Below are 14,577 nucleotides of genomic sequence, written 5' to 3'. Positions count from 1 at the left end.
GTGAACCCAGTGCAGGGTTGGGTGTTAAGGGGGCAATTATCACCTTCCTCTGGATGTGGTTTGGAACGGGCTCTGGCCTGTGGAAAGCCCCAGGCTGGCTTTGTGGGGCCTGACCTAAGTAAAAGAAAACAAATATTTTTATAACCTGGCTCTGAACAGTTAAGTAGTGGGGAAAGGCACTTAATTTGTCTTTAAGATTGTATCCTTTGTTTTATCTCTGTTCTGAAACAGATACCATGTTCTTTACTATATATCATCTCATGCTAATGCCAGAGAGATATACTTACTCCTGAAAGTATAAAGTACTTTATACTTACTTGAAAAGAACTATGTATGTGTTAAACTATGTTATGTAATGGTGCTTTCTGGCTGTCAGAGATTTTCTGGTATCACTAGAATCTCAAGTCCTTTTTGAAGATTCACTTCTCTCTGGGTCTAAGCAGCCTTTCCTAAGGGTCTTTATATAAAACACTACCCTCATGTTTAGGACACATTTTACTTTGGTTTATTTTAAAGCATGTAACATTAAATAAACCCTGACCAAAGCAGCAAAGGAAGCAGGAAGCAGGAAACCGGGGAGTGGGGATTGTGTTCTGTGGCTTCAGCAGGATGGTTACAGGAAGTAGGGGGAGAGGCCATTGCTGATAACATGCCCACTTCAGCCAAATCCTAGAAAGAAGGAAAGGAGCCAAAAGTCTTCTCCCTGTTGTCTGATTTTTTTTCTCCTATGGATTTTTGTTTGTGACATGGTCAGTTCATATTTCACAAGATTTTATTGAGTTATTTTTGTTTCAGTTTGTAACTTGAAATTAAAATAAATTTGAATGCTAAGGTATATATTAAAAATATATTTTAAAAACATTTTTGCCATTATTCTTTTATTCGGTAATTTTGTACCATGTAATCTTCATTCTTATTGACATTAATCTTTTTGATCATCCACTCTAGGCCTCTTCTCAAAGCTGGGATACCAAACTCCCTCTGACCAACTCACTGTATTTTAATGCTTCCCTAGATTTTTTGATTTTCAATACTAGTAAGCCAAACAAAAATAGCTTTAGGGATCCAGTATTGAGTTAAATTTTTATTTTGACAAAAAGAACATAAACTGAAACTAGTACCATCTTTCATACAGAGAAAGGCCATTTGATACGAAAAAAATGTCAGTAGTACATAATCACAGAATACATTTAATTTTTGACAAACTCCCTTTACACTTTTGTGAAGCACTGCCCTGAAGCACCATCTCTCACCAGGTAGTTACCTACCTCTGCTAAAAACTTCTATGGCACAAATTCCCAACACTTCTCCCCACTAGAAAAGGCCTTCCAGATGGTCTCCTTTTCCCGGAAGCATTTGCAGGACCTTTAGCTATGCCTTTCTCTAGGATATGATTTCTAGATCTTTGGTTGTGGTGCTCAGTCTCTTTTGAAAAGCCCAGAAGGCTGGATTAAAGGATGTTTTGAATAACTGCAGGGAATGCAGAAAGGAGACAGGCTATGGATACTTAATTATTCCTCCAGTCATTTCTTCTGAATTTTGAATATCCAAAGGGAAAAATAAAGTCTAAGAGTGCAAACCCAGTGAGGATGACAGCCCTGCAGAAGGTGGGGCAGCATGCTGAGAGCTGCCCCACAGTGCTGTGTGGCCAAGCCACCTGTGTGGACAGACAACTGGGGCACAGCGCTGGGCCAGGAAGGTCAAGAAAGGCTTGCTGCTGGAGAGTGCCATAAACTGAGTCTTGAAGAATGACACTAAGCTTCCCAGGTGAAGTAGCATCTTACAGAACAGGAAATGTGGATGAAGCTACAAGTGTATTCACTTGTTAGGGTTGCCATAACAAAGTACCACAAACAGTAGCTTCAAGCAACAAATGTATATTGTTTCCCAGTTCCAGAGACTAGAGGTCCAAACTTCAGGTGTCCTGGAAAGCCATACTCCCTCTGAAACCTCTAAGGAAAGACCCTTCCTACAGCTTCCTAGCTTTGGCAGTTTGTCAGCATTGGTGTCCTAGGCTTGCAGCTGCAACCCTCCACTCTCCACTCCTGTCTTCTTTCTCTGTCTCTGTCTTCTCACTGTGTCTCTATGTTCAGGTTTCCTTCCCACAAGGACACCACCAATCACATTGCATCAGGGCAATGATGATGAACCTTTTAGAGTTTTCAATGATAACAAACAGAGGAATGTGACACACATGCCATAGATGCACCACCACTGGATTAGGATCTGCCAGAAGGGCCTCATCTTAATTGATTACATCTGCAAAGGCCCTATTTTCAAATAAGATGAGAGGTCCTTGATATTAAGATTTTGATTCATCTTTTGTGTGTGAGAGGTCAACCCCTAATAGTACATGTTGGGGAATAGTGAGCAAAAAGGCCAAGAGCGTTTCTTTCTGTCATCAGGTTAGGGTTTTTTTCAGTGAAACTCAGGAAGAACTTGAGCTTGTGCCTAATACAAACAAAAACAACAAAAATACAGGTATTTTTATGTGGAAAAAGCCAAGGCTTTTTCTAAAGTTTTACTATGGATTTTTCCATGTTAAATATTTCTGTATTAGCTTTGGACCAAATATTCTTTCTAGTTTGTCAGAATAATTTAAAAGTGTTAGTTCTGATATCTTAACCATCACCATCTCCCTTAGCTTTGAAACACTGATGTATATATATGTGTGTCACCAATTACTTGATATATGTAATTGTTTAAAATGTTTTTTAAAAGTACTGGCCAAAAACAGAGCCCTGTGTCACGTCCATGAACAAATAATTATTTTTATTTACCTCAAATTAAAAAATAATGCATACCATCCCTAAACAGCCCTATCTTCCTCACCATCACCCAAAATAGAGTTTAAGTTTAATGTGCATAACTTACTCTTAAGTACTTCACTGGTACTAGGTCTTTTTCCAAGTCTCTCTAACCTATTTACTAATCCACCATAGAATTTTGCTACCAATTAACATTTGCTTTTAGTTTCTAAAATCTGGTTTTTTTGTTTTACGTTTTTTCAAAGAATCAAGATGGCATTTTATGGTCCATCAGCACCCCTCTCATTATGTAAGATTTCTCAAAATGGGCAAGATTTGAAAAATTTACTGACTGAATCATGTAGATAAGAAGCAGTTACAGCCCCATCTCTGTCCACAGCCCATTCATTTGCAAAGTGGAATCAGAATACTTTTGGAAAATTGAATGAATTTGAACTATCGTGGGAGTGAGACATACTCCCTTCATGTGGGATATGGTAGTTGTGTAAAACTGATACTAAAGTGATTTTAAAGCTTTTGTTTCTCTTTAGTTATATTCTTTCACACAAAGACAATTCCTCTATGATTTTCTTAAGTATTAAGATTCCAGATTTTTGGATCTGAACTACTGCCCCTTGGAGTGACTGCTCATCTTAATCTGCACTATCTAAGGAGAGTTTCACTTAGAGGCAAGCCAGTAAGAAATCAGTACAGGAGCCTGATTCACCCTTCTCCAGCAGGTCTGCTTTTAGAGCTGTAACCATTGTCAGGTGTGACCTTTGAGCTAAAGGTCTAAGTTTAGAGATGTCAGCACTGCTAGCCAGCAGTGTTACCATTCCTTCTTTATGCAGACCAAGCGTGTCTTTCACTAGTAATACATTTCTATTGTATTCCCAAATTTCTTAAAGGTGAAGTGGGTAAAATAGATATCCTTTTCCTTGTCAGTCTGTTCTTAACCTTGGTTTTCAAGGTCAAAAGGTGGTTGGGATTTATCACTTTTTCACTTTAGAAAGGAATGGACTACATTTGGAAATCAGTGCACTAGTGCCGTGTTTTGGATCAAAGCCAGCATTAGTGTTTAGTCCAGGAAATATCCAATTTGACTCCTGCCTTTTTAGCTTGTGTCAGAATCAAAAGAAATTTGTGGGTAATTTTGCACACTCTGTTTTAATAGTTTCAGGTAACTGTTTTACTTCAGAGAGCATGTTTACTTTTACTCTGTCACGCTGCTCTTGTTTTGAATGAAGCAGTCATTTATGGTTTTCAGTGTTGAAACTTAAATGCATTCCATTTCTACAGACTCTGACTCAGTTCTTTGGTTGTGTCTATGTGTGTAAGATGCCCAGTTTTGAGGTATTTCAAAAAGTGCAACAAATGTAGTGATGTGAAAAATAATTTAAGAAGAAAAAAAACTTGAGTTTTTACCGCCAGCCACCTTTTAGTTTTCTTTTTCATGCTATTTTTAAATTCCACGTTAGACTCATTAGTCCCACTAATGTTTTTATAAGCAAAATTAGGATAAAATTCAAAGTCATATCTATTTTCAAAGGCAAAATGTCCTATTTCCCTTTTCCATACCACACCAAACACTTTTTCTTTTTTTTTGCTTAAATTCTTTTATTGGTACATTTTAGGTATACAGTACATTTACATTTATCATTGGGTGCTTGTACCTGTACATGATGTATCTTTGTTCTTATTTTTTTCCCCATTACCTGTGAGCCCATCCCCCTCTCCACCCTTCCCTATTTACATAGACTTTGTTTCCATTTTTTTCTTTTTTCATAATTTTTCCTTTCCCTTCTTTCCTTTCCCCTTCCCCTACCACTTCCCCTATCCCTTTGGACCTTTTCTTCCTATTTCAAATTATCAGTTACTCATTTTGATCATTTTAATCCTTATTTACATTTCAGTTTCTCACACTAGAAAAACTATTAGGTATTTACATGTGTGTCCTATTTATTTCACTTAAGAGTATGACCTCAATATGCATCCATTTAGCTATAAATGTCTCTAGTTTGTTATTCTTTATGGCTGAGTAGTACTCCATTTTATAAAAAAAACCCCGCATCTTTAGACCCATATCTATCACCAAACACTTTTAATGGGGGAAAGTTATATTACCTGTTTGTATTTTATTATACATTCAACCAATGTATTTCAACTAACTGTGCTGAAAAATCTTTTTCTCAACATTTTGTGCCACAGGGCCATTTTGATAGGAAGGTAAAAAGGTAGTCTGGGTTAGTACTCTCAAGTGATATCCTTATGGGGGAATGAGGAGAGAAAAAGGGTAGCATTTATTAGTGACCAAATATCCATTATGTATCAAGCACTACACTGGCCCTTGTTAGGAAGTTATTACTGGATGACTTCACAGATGATACCGAGGCCTGGCAATACACCAGAGTCACAAAAGTGGTTATTGGCTATATAGCATTTGAGGACAGTCTCTCTGGTTGTAACTTTCTCTTCATGCCTTTATAACCATGTCTTGCTTATAAGCAAAGTGTTGTATACATATAAGGATGAGATTATCAAAGCAAAGAAAATACATTTCAGGCTTGGGTAGGGGAGAAGGAGAATTAAGAAATAATCAGTGTTCATTCATAAGTTCAACTCAGAAATAAAAGACCACTTTCTATAATCAGATTATATTTTCTTTAGACGCTGGATGTTTATTAGTGTTTGAGACTTTAAGGATTCATTTTTATGATATGTAATACACATTTTATTTCCAAAGTTCTGGGTTCCATTTTCAACATGTATTATTTTCCTCTGACATATTAGTGCTTGTGGGAGCATTAATTTGGGTCTGGCTATCTATGACTGCACCTTTAAGTACTTCAGTACAGTGACCTGTGGTAAAAATATTGTCATAAGACAATGTGAATGACCTTTGGTGTGCTGTGTGCTCTTAAAAAACCATAAAATAGTGTAAAGCTACTTTACTTTGATTGTAGATCATAACAGAATTGATACTAATCTATAATAGCAAATCTGTGTAATTAATCAAATGTTTTTTAGTGTTCTTTTTATTTAGAAAAGAAGCAATACATTTTTCATAGAATATTGCAAAAAATGCATCTTGGCCATTTTTAATGGGATGTTTTAATGTTCATTCTATATGAAAATTTTAGTTCAACCTGTACATGAAATAAATAGCATCACTTGTTGACTTTTTGTAGCTTTTTTAGCTTTATCCAGGAAGGTTGATAAAGCAAATTAGCGGGAATGTACCTAAATTTAGTGAAAAAAGATTAGTCCCACAAATCTGGGTGCAAATGACCAGTTTCATTTTTACTCAAATGATGTATTTAGCTTAAAATTTCAGTGTTCTAAAAAATTGTGTATGCGGATTTTTTTTCTTCAAAAAAATATATATGAATTGGTACTTTATCCCAAAGCTCTGCAGTTTATTCTCCATCAGTTCACATGTTCTGAAGAGCCAGGCTGGCCAGAGGTGAGACCACTGGAGGATGGGCTGTGCTTCTGCTCAGTCATCTCCCATCTGCAAGCCTTAGGTCCGTCAATGCAGCTGAAATCACAGCCCTTTCTGGGACAGTTCAGAAAAGTACCTGGTGTTTGCCTTTCTCCGTCTTCTGAATTCATTGAGCAAGCCCTTGGCTCTCCATAGCACAGTCACCATATTAATTATTCTCAGATATCAAGTTGTACATTGAAGACTTCTTCGGAGAAGTTCTTTGTCTTAAATCTCCTGCAACCCTTTGGAACTTTTCCGTTCATCTTGCCCCCTTTCCAAGCTTTCCTCATCCCTCTGTTTTAATTGTGTGAACATGATTGTCATTGCTAGGGGACAAAAAACCAAAAGATAAATAAAAGAAGATGCAGTGCCCCTCTTTGGTAATCCTGGGCGTAAGATTTTCATTAATCTTACTTAAATCTTGATGTCATCATTTCATTCTGCAGTGCAAAACCTCTAGTCACATTCCTGTTCCCTCTGTTTTCCTGGAATGTGGGGCCCTCCAGGACCTTTACACACCTAGTTTCTGGTACTCCCACATAGGTTTGCATTAGACAGATTCTTCTTTTCATTGTTCTCCATAGCACTCCTGGATTTCTGGTTTCCTTAAAGTCTCTCTTGTCCAACTTGACCTTTCTCTTATGTGTATGTCCCCCTTTGTTTAGCATTTGCCATGCAAGGTCTCTTATTTTTATTTTAGTGCTAAGATGGTTTTTAATACTAAAAATTCTTTACGCTCCTCATAAGATTATCTGCTTTGATGACAGGTATAACATACTGTACATTTTCTATACCTTGTATGGTGAAGGTCATAATGTATATAAATGTTATAAGTTAATTTCCTGATTTGCTCTCTCCTTTCTTGCTATTCTTATCTTTCTTGTGATCCACTCACCTTGAACATGAGGTTTTCAGTTGTTTCTGACCTTTACGTCTACAGTAATGTTTCTTGCCAAGCATTCATCTTGAAACCCAGGCTTCAATTCTCTAGCTGCATAAAATGTAGCTTTCTGTTGTGTTTATACCAGGAATCATCTATTCACAAGGGAGCACCCAGCCAGACAACACAGGTGTAAGCGTAGTTATCTGAGAGTTTAGCCAAAAACAGAAATGTGAAATGGAACATCTTTCTGTAATCTTAATATTTTTATGTCTTTGAAGTTTTACAGAAACTGTGAAACTTATCAGAGCCAAAAAGTTAAAATCTTACAAAATCTGTTTGAAATTGATGGCCTGATTTAAAAATTTCACATCTTGTATTTCATCTTCACATGCTTACCACTTCCTATACCAAGCAAATAAAAAAAAATACAAAATTTTCCAGGTAGTGAAGATTCAAAGCAACATGGACAAATCACTCCTCCTACTTTTATTTGGGGCCTTGTACACCAACAAAATTTTCTGGTTAGCTAAATACATGTAATTCATACTTTGTTTTCCTTCCTCTGTCCAGTGACTGATAGAAGAGGGATAGCAAATTTTAGGAAATCCCCTTTTCCTGAGTGGCCATTGAAAAAATGGAGCAACAGAAAAGACAAGCTAGAAAACATATATAATTTCAATTGTGTACAACAGGGTAAGGATGTGGCCATGGAGGTGGAAGTTTCTTGAGTTTTTTTTTCCTTTTTTCTCTCCAAAATAGTAAGAGATGTTTTTGGCATATAGTCGCCAAATTCATTCCTCAGCTACACTATTTGCAGGAAAAGAGTCTCCTCAAAAGCCGCCTCCTCACTGATGGTTATGTTCTATTGAATCTTATTCCAAGACAGACTAATTTCTTGTATCCAGAAAGCCTTGAGGCTGAAAACACCTGTCTGAATGTCCTTAGCATCTGCCTTAGAGACATTAGCAGTAACTGACAGCACTTTCTCCTCTGGAGCTGCGCATATTCACCTGGAATTGCTTTGAATCTATGGAACAATCTGTGACTGGTGACCAAAGTTTCTACAACTGTCAACATCCATGGCCTTTAAACTCCAAAGCAAACTTCCTGCCTCACATCTTTGCTACTTATTAGCCGTGTAACCTTGACTAGATTCTCTATATTCCTAAGTTTTTTACATCAATAGAGTAGGACTGATACTTCATCTACTACTCAAAAGGAGTTGTGAACATTGAAATATTAACCCAGATCACTTAGAAAAGTCCCTGACATAGAATAAGAGCTGTATAAATATAAGTTATTACTTTGATTATTCCCTAAAATTAACTCCCTAGGTCATTAGCTTTCCAGTATTTTGACTTTCATTTTTTTTCTCATTTCACTCTCTGTCCCTTCTTCTTACTGGTTATTGTCATTTTCACAGACACAAAATCTTTCACAGGGTGCCTAAGTCCTTTGTCCTTCAGAAGTGCTTTTGCTGTTAAAACACAAAAACCATCATCCTATATGTATGAGCAGTATCTGACCTTTTCTCAAACTTTAAGTGTCCTTTTTGTTTACATTATAAGTATACCCTTCTTACTGTTGTTTTTAACAAACACACTCATTGCTTTAATTAAATATTCCAAAACTAATACAAATGCTGCAAATGGCCCCATGGTCCCTTACATGAATTTACAGCTAAAGTGACCAATGTTAAAATAACTCATCATTCATTATCGCCATCTGTTGGTGGTGATTGGCATGGACTCCACCTTCTAGAGCCTTGTCTCCTAAAGGGGAACTTTCAAAGGCTCCAAGTTCCCTTGTAGAGAGGAGAGAATACCATAACATACAGTAGATAAAGTCTGTAGGAATACGCACCAGTATGCCTACTCAGGGCTTCAAGTGATTTTAATTTTTCCAGCCTACTTTTCTGCATCTTCTAATTACAGTAGCATATGTTACTTTTGTAATTATAATAAGTTAACAGGAAAGGTAGAATTTAGGAGGGACTCAGTAATTCGGGAAGAGAAGATTTTGATTAAGTGCAAATTAAAATGTTGATTTTATATTATAGCAGATGAAAGAGGAAATATAAATGGAAACAGGAGAGAAATGAGTGAAGCTATGGTTCAAGCTAGAGAAATTTTAATACATCCTAAGCAGAAGGTTTTATCTGTTATATTCACTTGGGCCAGTAGGTTTAGATGTGGACTTTTTAACTTGTCATCCTCTCCCTTTGCAATTGTAATTGTTATGTAGTCACATCTCTTAATTGCTGTTTATCTTTTTACTGCCAAAGCTGCTTCTGAAGTAGATTGTCTACTTTTATCAAGAACATCGTAATCTGGATAACTAGGGCTATGGCCTGAGGCCTGTTACTTTGTAACCAAATAAAACCCAAAGACTATGCATAGACACATTTATTTCTATAAAATTCTGTGATTTGCTTTCTCACCCATACACCTTCTTAATGTTCTTAGAATATGAATTCTGCCAGTCAGAATTCTGTTGCCAGTACAATTTTATTAAATATTAATTATCTCCTCTATTATGAAATCTTACAGTAGGTAAAACTAGCAAAGGGAGATGGTGACTTTTCCACTCTGCTGCCCCTTATGAGATACCATTTGATTTATGACTCTTTCCCCGAATTCTGGATTGGGCTTATTCCTGGCCCTTTTCTTATACTATCAGAACTACTTCTTCAACCTACTCCCACAGTAAGGTGGCTAAGTCACTTACTAAGCCAACCAGGGCATGTGTGATTTAGCGTTACATCTTCTAGTTCCAGGGCCTATATTTTTAAAAAATTTTATTGTATTTATTGTAGGCCCTTGAATTTAATGGGAGCCTCTTGCCTTGCAAATGATGTAACTAAGTGGACAGCCCCAGACAGAAGGTATTTTGCAAGAGAGAGCCCTTTCAGCTCCCTTCAGGTAACTCTAGGCAAGCAACTTCCTCCACCCCGTTTCTCGAAGGAATCCAATATGCCATAGTCCCATGGACAGAGTGAAAACTGTTTTCTGACTTTCTGTGAAATCAGTCTCTCATTCTTAACCCATAAATTGTGATGAAAACCACAATGGAAAGTAAAGCTGATAAAATTCAGAAATTTCTCTTCTGTTTCCTTATCCCTCTTTTAATCATGAGCCACTTGATGGTTTCTTATGATAAAAACAAACAAAAACTTGCTTGGGCTTGAAAACTGAATCTATTTGAGTGAGCAGTAGAAGGCAGAAGAGGCTATCTATTCTATTCTCCTTTTATACTCTGAGAATATAAAGGAAACATTATTCCTCAAAATAACTTCATAGCTGCATTGCAGTGAGCACTTAAAAACTATTCATTTTTGAGCTTTGGGATTTTAGACAAAGCGTTAGCCTCAAAACTTCTTTAAGTTGTTTCCCCATTTGCAAAAAATGCAGATAATAACATTTACCTCAGGAAATTAGGAAGTTAAGTGACATCAGCATGCTGAATATCTGGCATAGTGCCAAGAACGTAAGTAGAAACTCAATAAATATAATCTCTTTTCTGGATTCTTAATGAACTAACTCAAATGGTTGAGAAGATTAGGGCCAGTCTCATGGAAAATACAGTGTTTGAATGTGTCCTTCAAGATCAAGCATGAGTAGCATGGGGTAATATAGATGGAGGAACATGTTTAAGCAGTGTTTGAGTGTTAAATGCAGCAGATAGGTCCTCTTGGAATGACTAGAGCAAGTGTGTCCAACCACCAGTTGCCTTCTTATTTCTTTAATGGTATAATAACAAATATTAAAAATGAAGAACGTTTTGTTACACGTATACACTAACTATATTATATATTTTATATATGCCCCAAGGTAGTTCCCCCTTCACTCACTGTGGCCCAGGCAAGCCAAAAGGTTAGACATGCCTGGACTAGAGACCAGAAGCACGGAGAACTATTCAGTGTGTCTTGCTTAAATCTAGACACAGTATAGGGAAGGAGTGAATTTTGGGAACATCACAGACAAACCTCAGCAGAGTTATTGACTGACCAGTTTCAGGGATGACTGATTTGATGCTGTCTCAAGGATCCTGAACTTGGTGAAAGGATGGGAAGTGTGTGTGACCATACCGGGTGTGGTGCTGCATGCCTATAATCCTAGCACTCTGGGATGGCGAGGGAAGAAGATGCCTCAGGCCCATGATTTAGTGAGACCCTGTCTCAATATAAAAAATAAAAGGACTGGGTATGTAGACCAGTGCAGAGGCCCTAGGTTTGATTCCTCAGTACTACCCCCTCCCCACCAAAAAGGAGAGACAAAAACCAGGAGGAAGAACTTGGCATCATGAAAGGAGGTTTACTAGTTACAGTTGTGCTATCAGCCTAAGGAAAGGAAGGATTGGGGTTCAAATGTTAAACTCCACAGAAATACTCAGTAAAGATGGAAGAGGAGGAGGCTGAATTGGATCCCAGAAGAACGTCCAGAAAGGGGAAATAAGTCCACATCAGGCAGTACCAGGCTCCACAGGCCAAGAGAAGTATACCTGGCATAGTTGTAGAAGTGAGGACTAATGTCACTTGTAGCAAAGATCAAAGAGAGCCAAGAGCAAAGGAGGGGTGGCAGGCATTGAGTCAGTGGTGCCAAGAATTTTTTCTCTTTCTCTGCTCCCACATCCCCATCTCTTTCCATCTCCCTTATCATTAAATGTTGAAAGCAGAACCAGGGTATTGAAGGCCACCCCTGTACTTTCTCCTAATGTCCTCTGGTTGATTGACAAAAAGCCATAAACTCTGAGACTTCAGATATAGTCTCTTAATCCCTGCAATTTTCAATCCCCTTATTCCGAATTGGAGTCATACCAACATTTACCACTGCTTTTGGAAAAGTATTTAGTAGGGATACAATCTAAAAATGCTTTCAGGGGCTGGGGATTTAGCTCAGTGGCACTGTGCCTGCCTTCCAAATGCAAGATCCTGAGTTCCATCCCCGGTACCAAAAAAAAAAAAATACTTTCATTGAAAACTTGTACAAGTGAGAGAATGCCAGTAAATACCAAGCATGAAAGTCAGGTAGCTAAGTGGTTGCCAAAAGGTAATCTTTAAATCACTTGTTTTTTATCATTTGTGCATTTTAAAAAATATTTTGTAGGTTTAGTGATCTGTGTTAATATTGTTATAAATCCTCAGAATCACTACAGGGGATTGAAGTGCTTGTGAAGCATTATGCCTTTTGGATATAATTGTTATTTGAACCTTAAATTATCTTTAATGCTTACTTAGTGCATTTGGCTACATGGTTACACAGAGTGAAAATGGAGAAAATTAACCAAAGGAGAAAGGTTGCTATGACCATTAATTTCTCCAGACAAATATGTTTCAGCTGATTTCAATGCATAAAAGAAAAATCTACAATATTCAGAGTGGTTTAAAATATTCTATAGACACTTATATTTCCTAAGACTCAATTCTCCAAATCAATCCCAAGAAAAGTGTAGGTAAGCAAATGTAGAATTTTTTGAAGTTAATTTGTAAGGAATTAGAATTTTGTAATTTACCATGTATAAATGAGAAAACTTGAGTCTCATATACATGAAGTAGGTTATCTCTATCTCCTAAAGTTTTACTTTGCTTTTAGGAAAATTTTTTGAAATTTTTTCAAACTCCCCCCCCTCCCCACCCTTTTGGATGACAGGTATAGATAACAGTGCTCTTCCTCCAGGTCTATACTTTTAGAGGGTATAGGTTCAGTGTATATATTTAAAATATGCTATTACTTCATTTTCTGTAGCAGTGCACTAAATTTTAGTTCTACATGTTTTCCATCTCCTCCTACTTCTGAAACACATTAAGGAATTTGAATTTGAACATATTTCTCATACATACCCTCATAAAGTTAATGATTAATCCCTGGTTCATTGTTTTGTCTTCTCAGTTATCCACTTCTTACACCTGCACATCGCTTAGTATACTGTACAGTTATTAGTTAAAAATTGTGTTAATATCTCTATAAATAATGGTAAAAGCCTTTAGTTAAAAAAATATATACTATTCCTCCACCTTTCCATGATCACATTCTACAGCTACGTAGCACTATCTGTAGAACCAAAATGAATAGAATAATACAAGCAGTTTTCCCACCATTTAAAAAAAACCTATGAGGGTCATAGAACTTTAGTAATTCTTCACCCTTGTATTTGGCTTTGTATTTGACCACAGACATGGTGATACTAGAAGAAATTTTTTTTTTTCAATTCCTTTGCACTAACTTAAACATGTTCTTTGAGCGAGTTTGTGGTCTATTTTGGAGAATGACCCACGTGCAGCTGAAAAGAATGTGTATTCTAATTTTGTGGGGTGGAACACTCTGTAAACATCTGTTCAGTTCATTTGTTCAAGAGTTTGCTTGAGTTCTAGTATTTCGTTGCTTATTTTTGTCTAGCTTATCTATTTGTGACAGTGGGGTATTGAGGTCCCCCACTACTATTGCATTAGTGCTTATTTGATTTTTTTTTCCATTAAGTTTATTGGTACATTTTAGGTATAAAATACAGTTACATTCGTCATTGGGATCTTGTACCGTTACATGATGTATCTTGGTTCTTATTTTTTCCCCATTCCCTGCCTTCCCTCCACCCCCTCCACCCTTCCCTATTTGCAAAGACTTTGTTTCCATTTTTTTCCTTTTCTCATATTTTAAGAAAATATTTTTTATAAAGCTTGTATTCATTGTTTGTGTCCCAAGATTATCAGGTAAGTGCCTGTTCTTCAAAGCAAAGCATCAAACTAATGCAAAGATTCAGAGGGAAGTTTGGCTGTGTCCTTTTTTTAGGTTAATTTTTTTTAGAATTCTCTTTGCCTGCCCCTTAGTAAAAAACATTTTGTACTTTAAAGTTTGCAGATGTTTGAAGTGTGTGTGTGTGTGTGTGTGTGTGTGTGTGTGTTCTTTGTATTTAGACATTAATAAGAGTTCCATATTGTTTTTCTTTTGCTTCTTTAGATATGGGAAAATAGTCTCCACAAAGGCAATTTTGGATAAGACAACAAACAAATGCAAAGGTATGTTTTTATGGCTTATTAGTTGCTAAATCATAGCCTTAAACAAATGCGAATGATGGAGTTTTAAACCTGATCTTAGGTTTCAAAATTACTCCCATTTTATTAAAAACCAAATCTTACATGTTATCCAGTTTCTGTCTTGCACAATATCAGCATATTGCTTACGTTTGTTTTGTCCCTAGTTGAGTTTTGGCTGCAAACCCGACAGCTACTAGCTGTTTGCCAGAAATCCAAATTTGGCACCAGTAGAGTTAACATGCACAATACTAGTTGGCATTTAGCCCCTGCTTTTAAAGGGGGAGTAGAGTTAGAAAATAGCTTTTCTTTCCTGAGCCTGAGGAGATTAGAGCTGCTTACTGAAGACCATTGGACTGTACTAAAGAACTGAAAAGATTACATATTGTGCAAATTGGCTCTATTAATTAGAATAGAGTAGTTTTAAGCAGTACTT

The 14,577-nt window shown here is 36.8% G+C and overlaps 1 protein-coding gene across 8 annotated transcripts in view; it reads left to right on the top strand.

Moving 5' to 3' along the window:
- Rbms1 (RNA binding motif single stranded interacting protein 1) overlaps positions 1-14,577 on the top strand; it is a 217,164-nt gene that overhangs the window by 161,538 nt on the left and 41,049 nt on the right. For all 8 annotated transcript variants that reach the window (XM_004835883.4, XM_004835881.4, XM_004835882.4 and 5 more), the window contains one exon: positions 14,068-14,126. In XM_004835883.4, coding sequence (XP_004835940.1) covers positions 14,068-14,126 — 59 coding nt within the window. The remainder of the gene's footprint in view (positions 1-14,067; positions 14,127-14,577) is intronic.

This window comes from Heterocephalus glaber, unplaced genomic scaffold (genome assembly GCF_053883595.1).
Source record: "Heterocephalus glaber isolate CG9 unplaced genomic scaffold, H.glaber_assembly_v1.0 deba00000347, whole genome shotgun sequence".
NCBI classification, from domain to species: domain Eukaryota; kingdom Metazoa; phylum Chordata; class Mammalia; order Rodentia; family Bathyergidae; genus Heterocephalus; species Heterocephalus glaber.
This window is presented reverse-complemented; position numbering and strand designations above follow the sequence as displayed.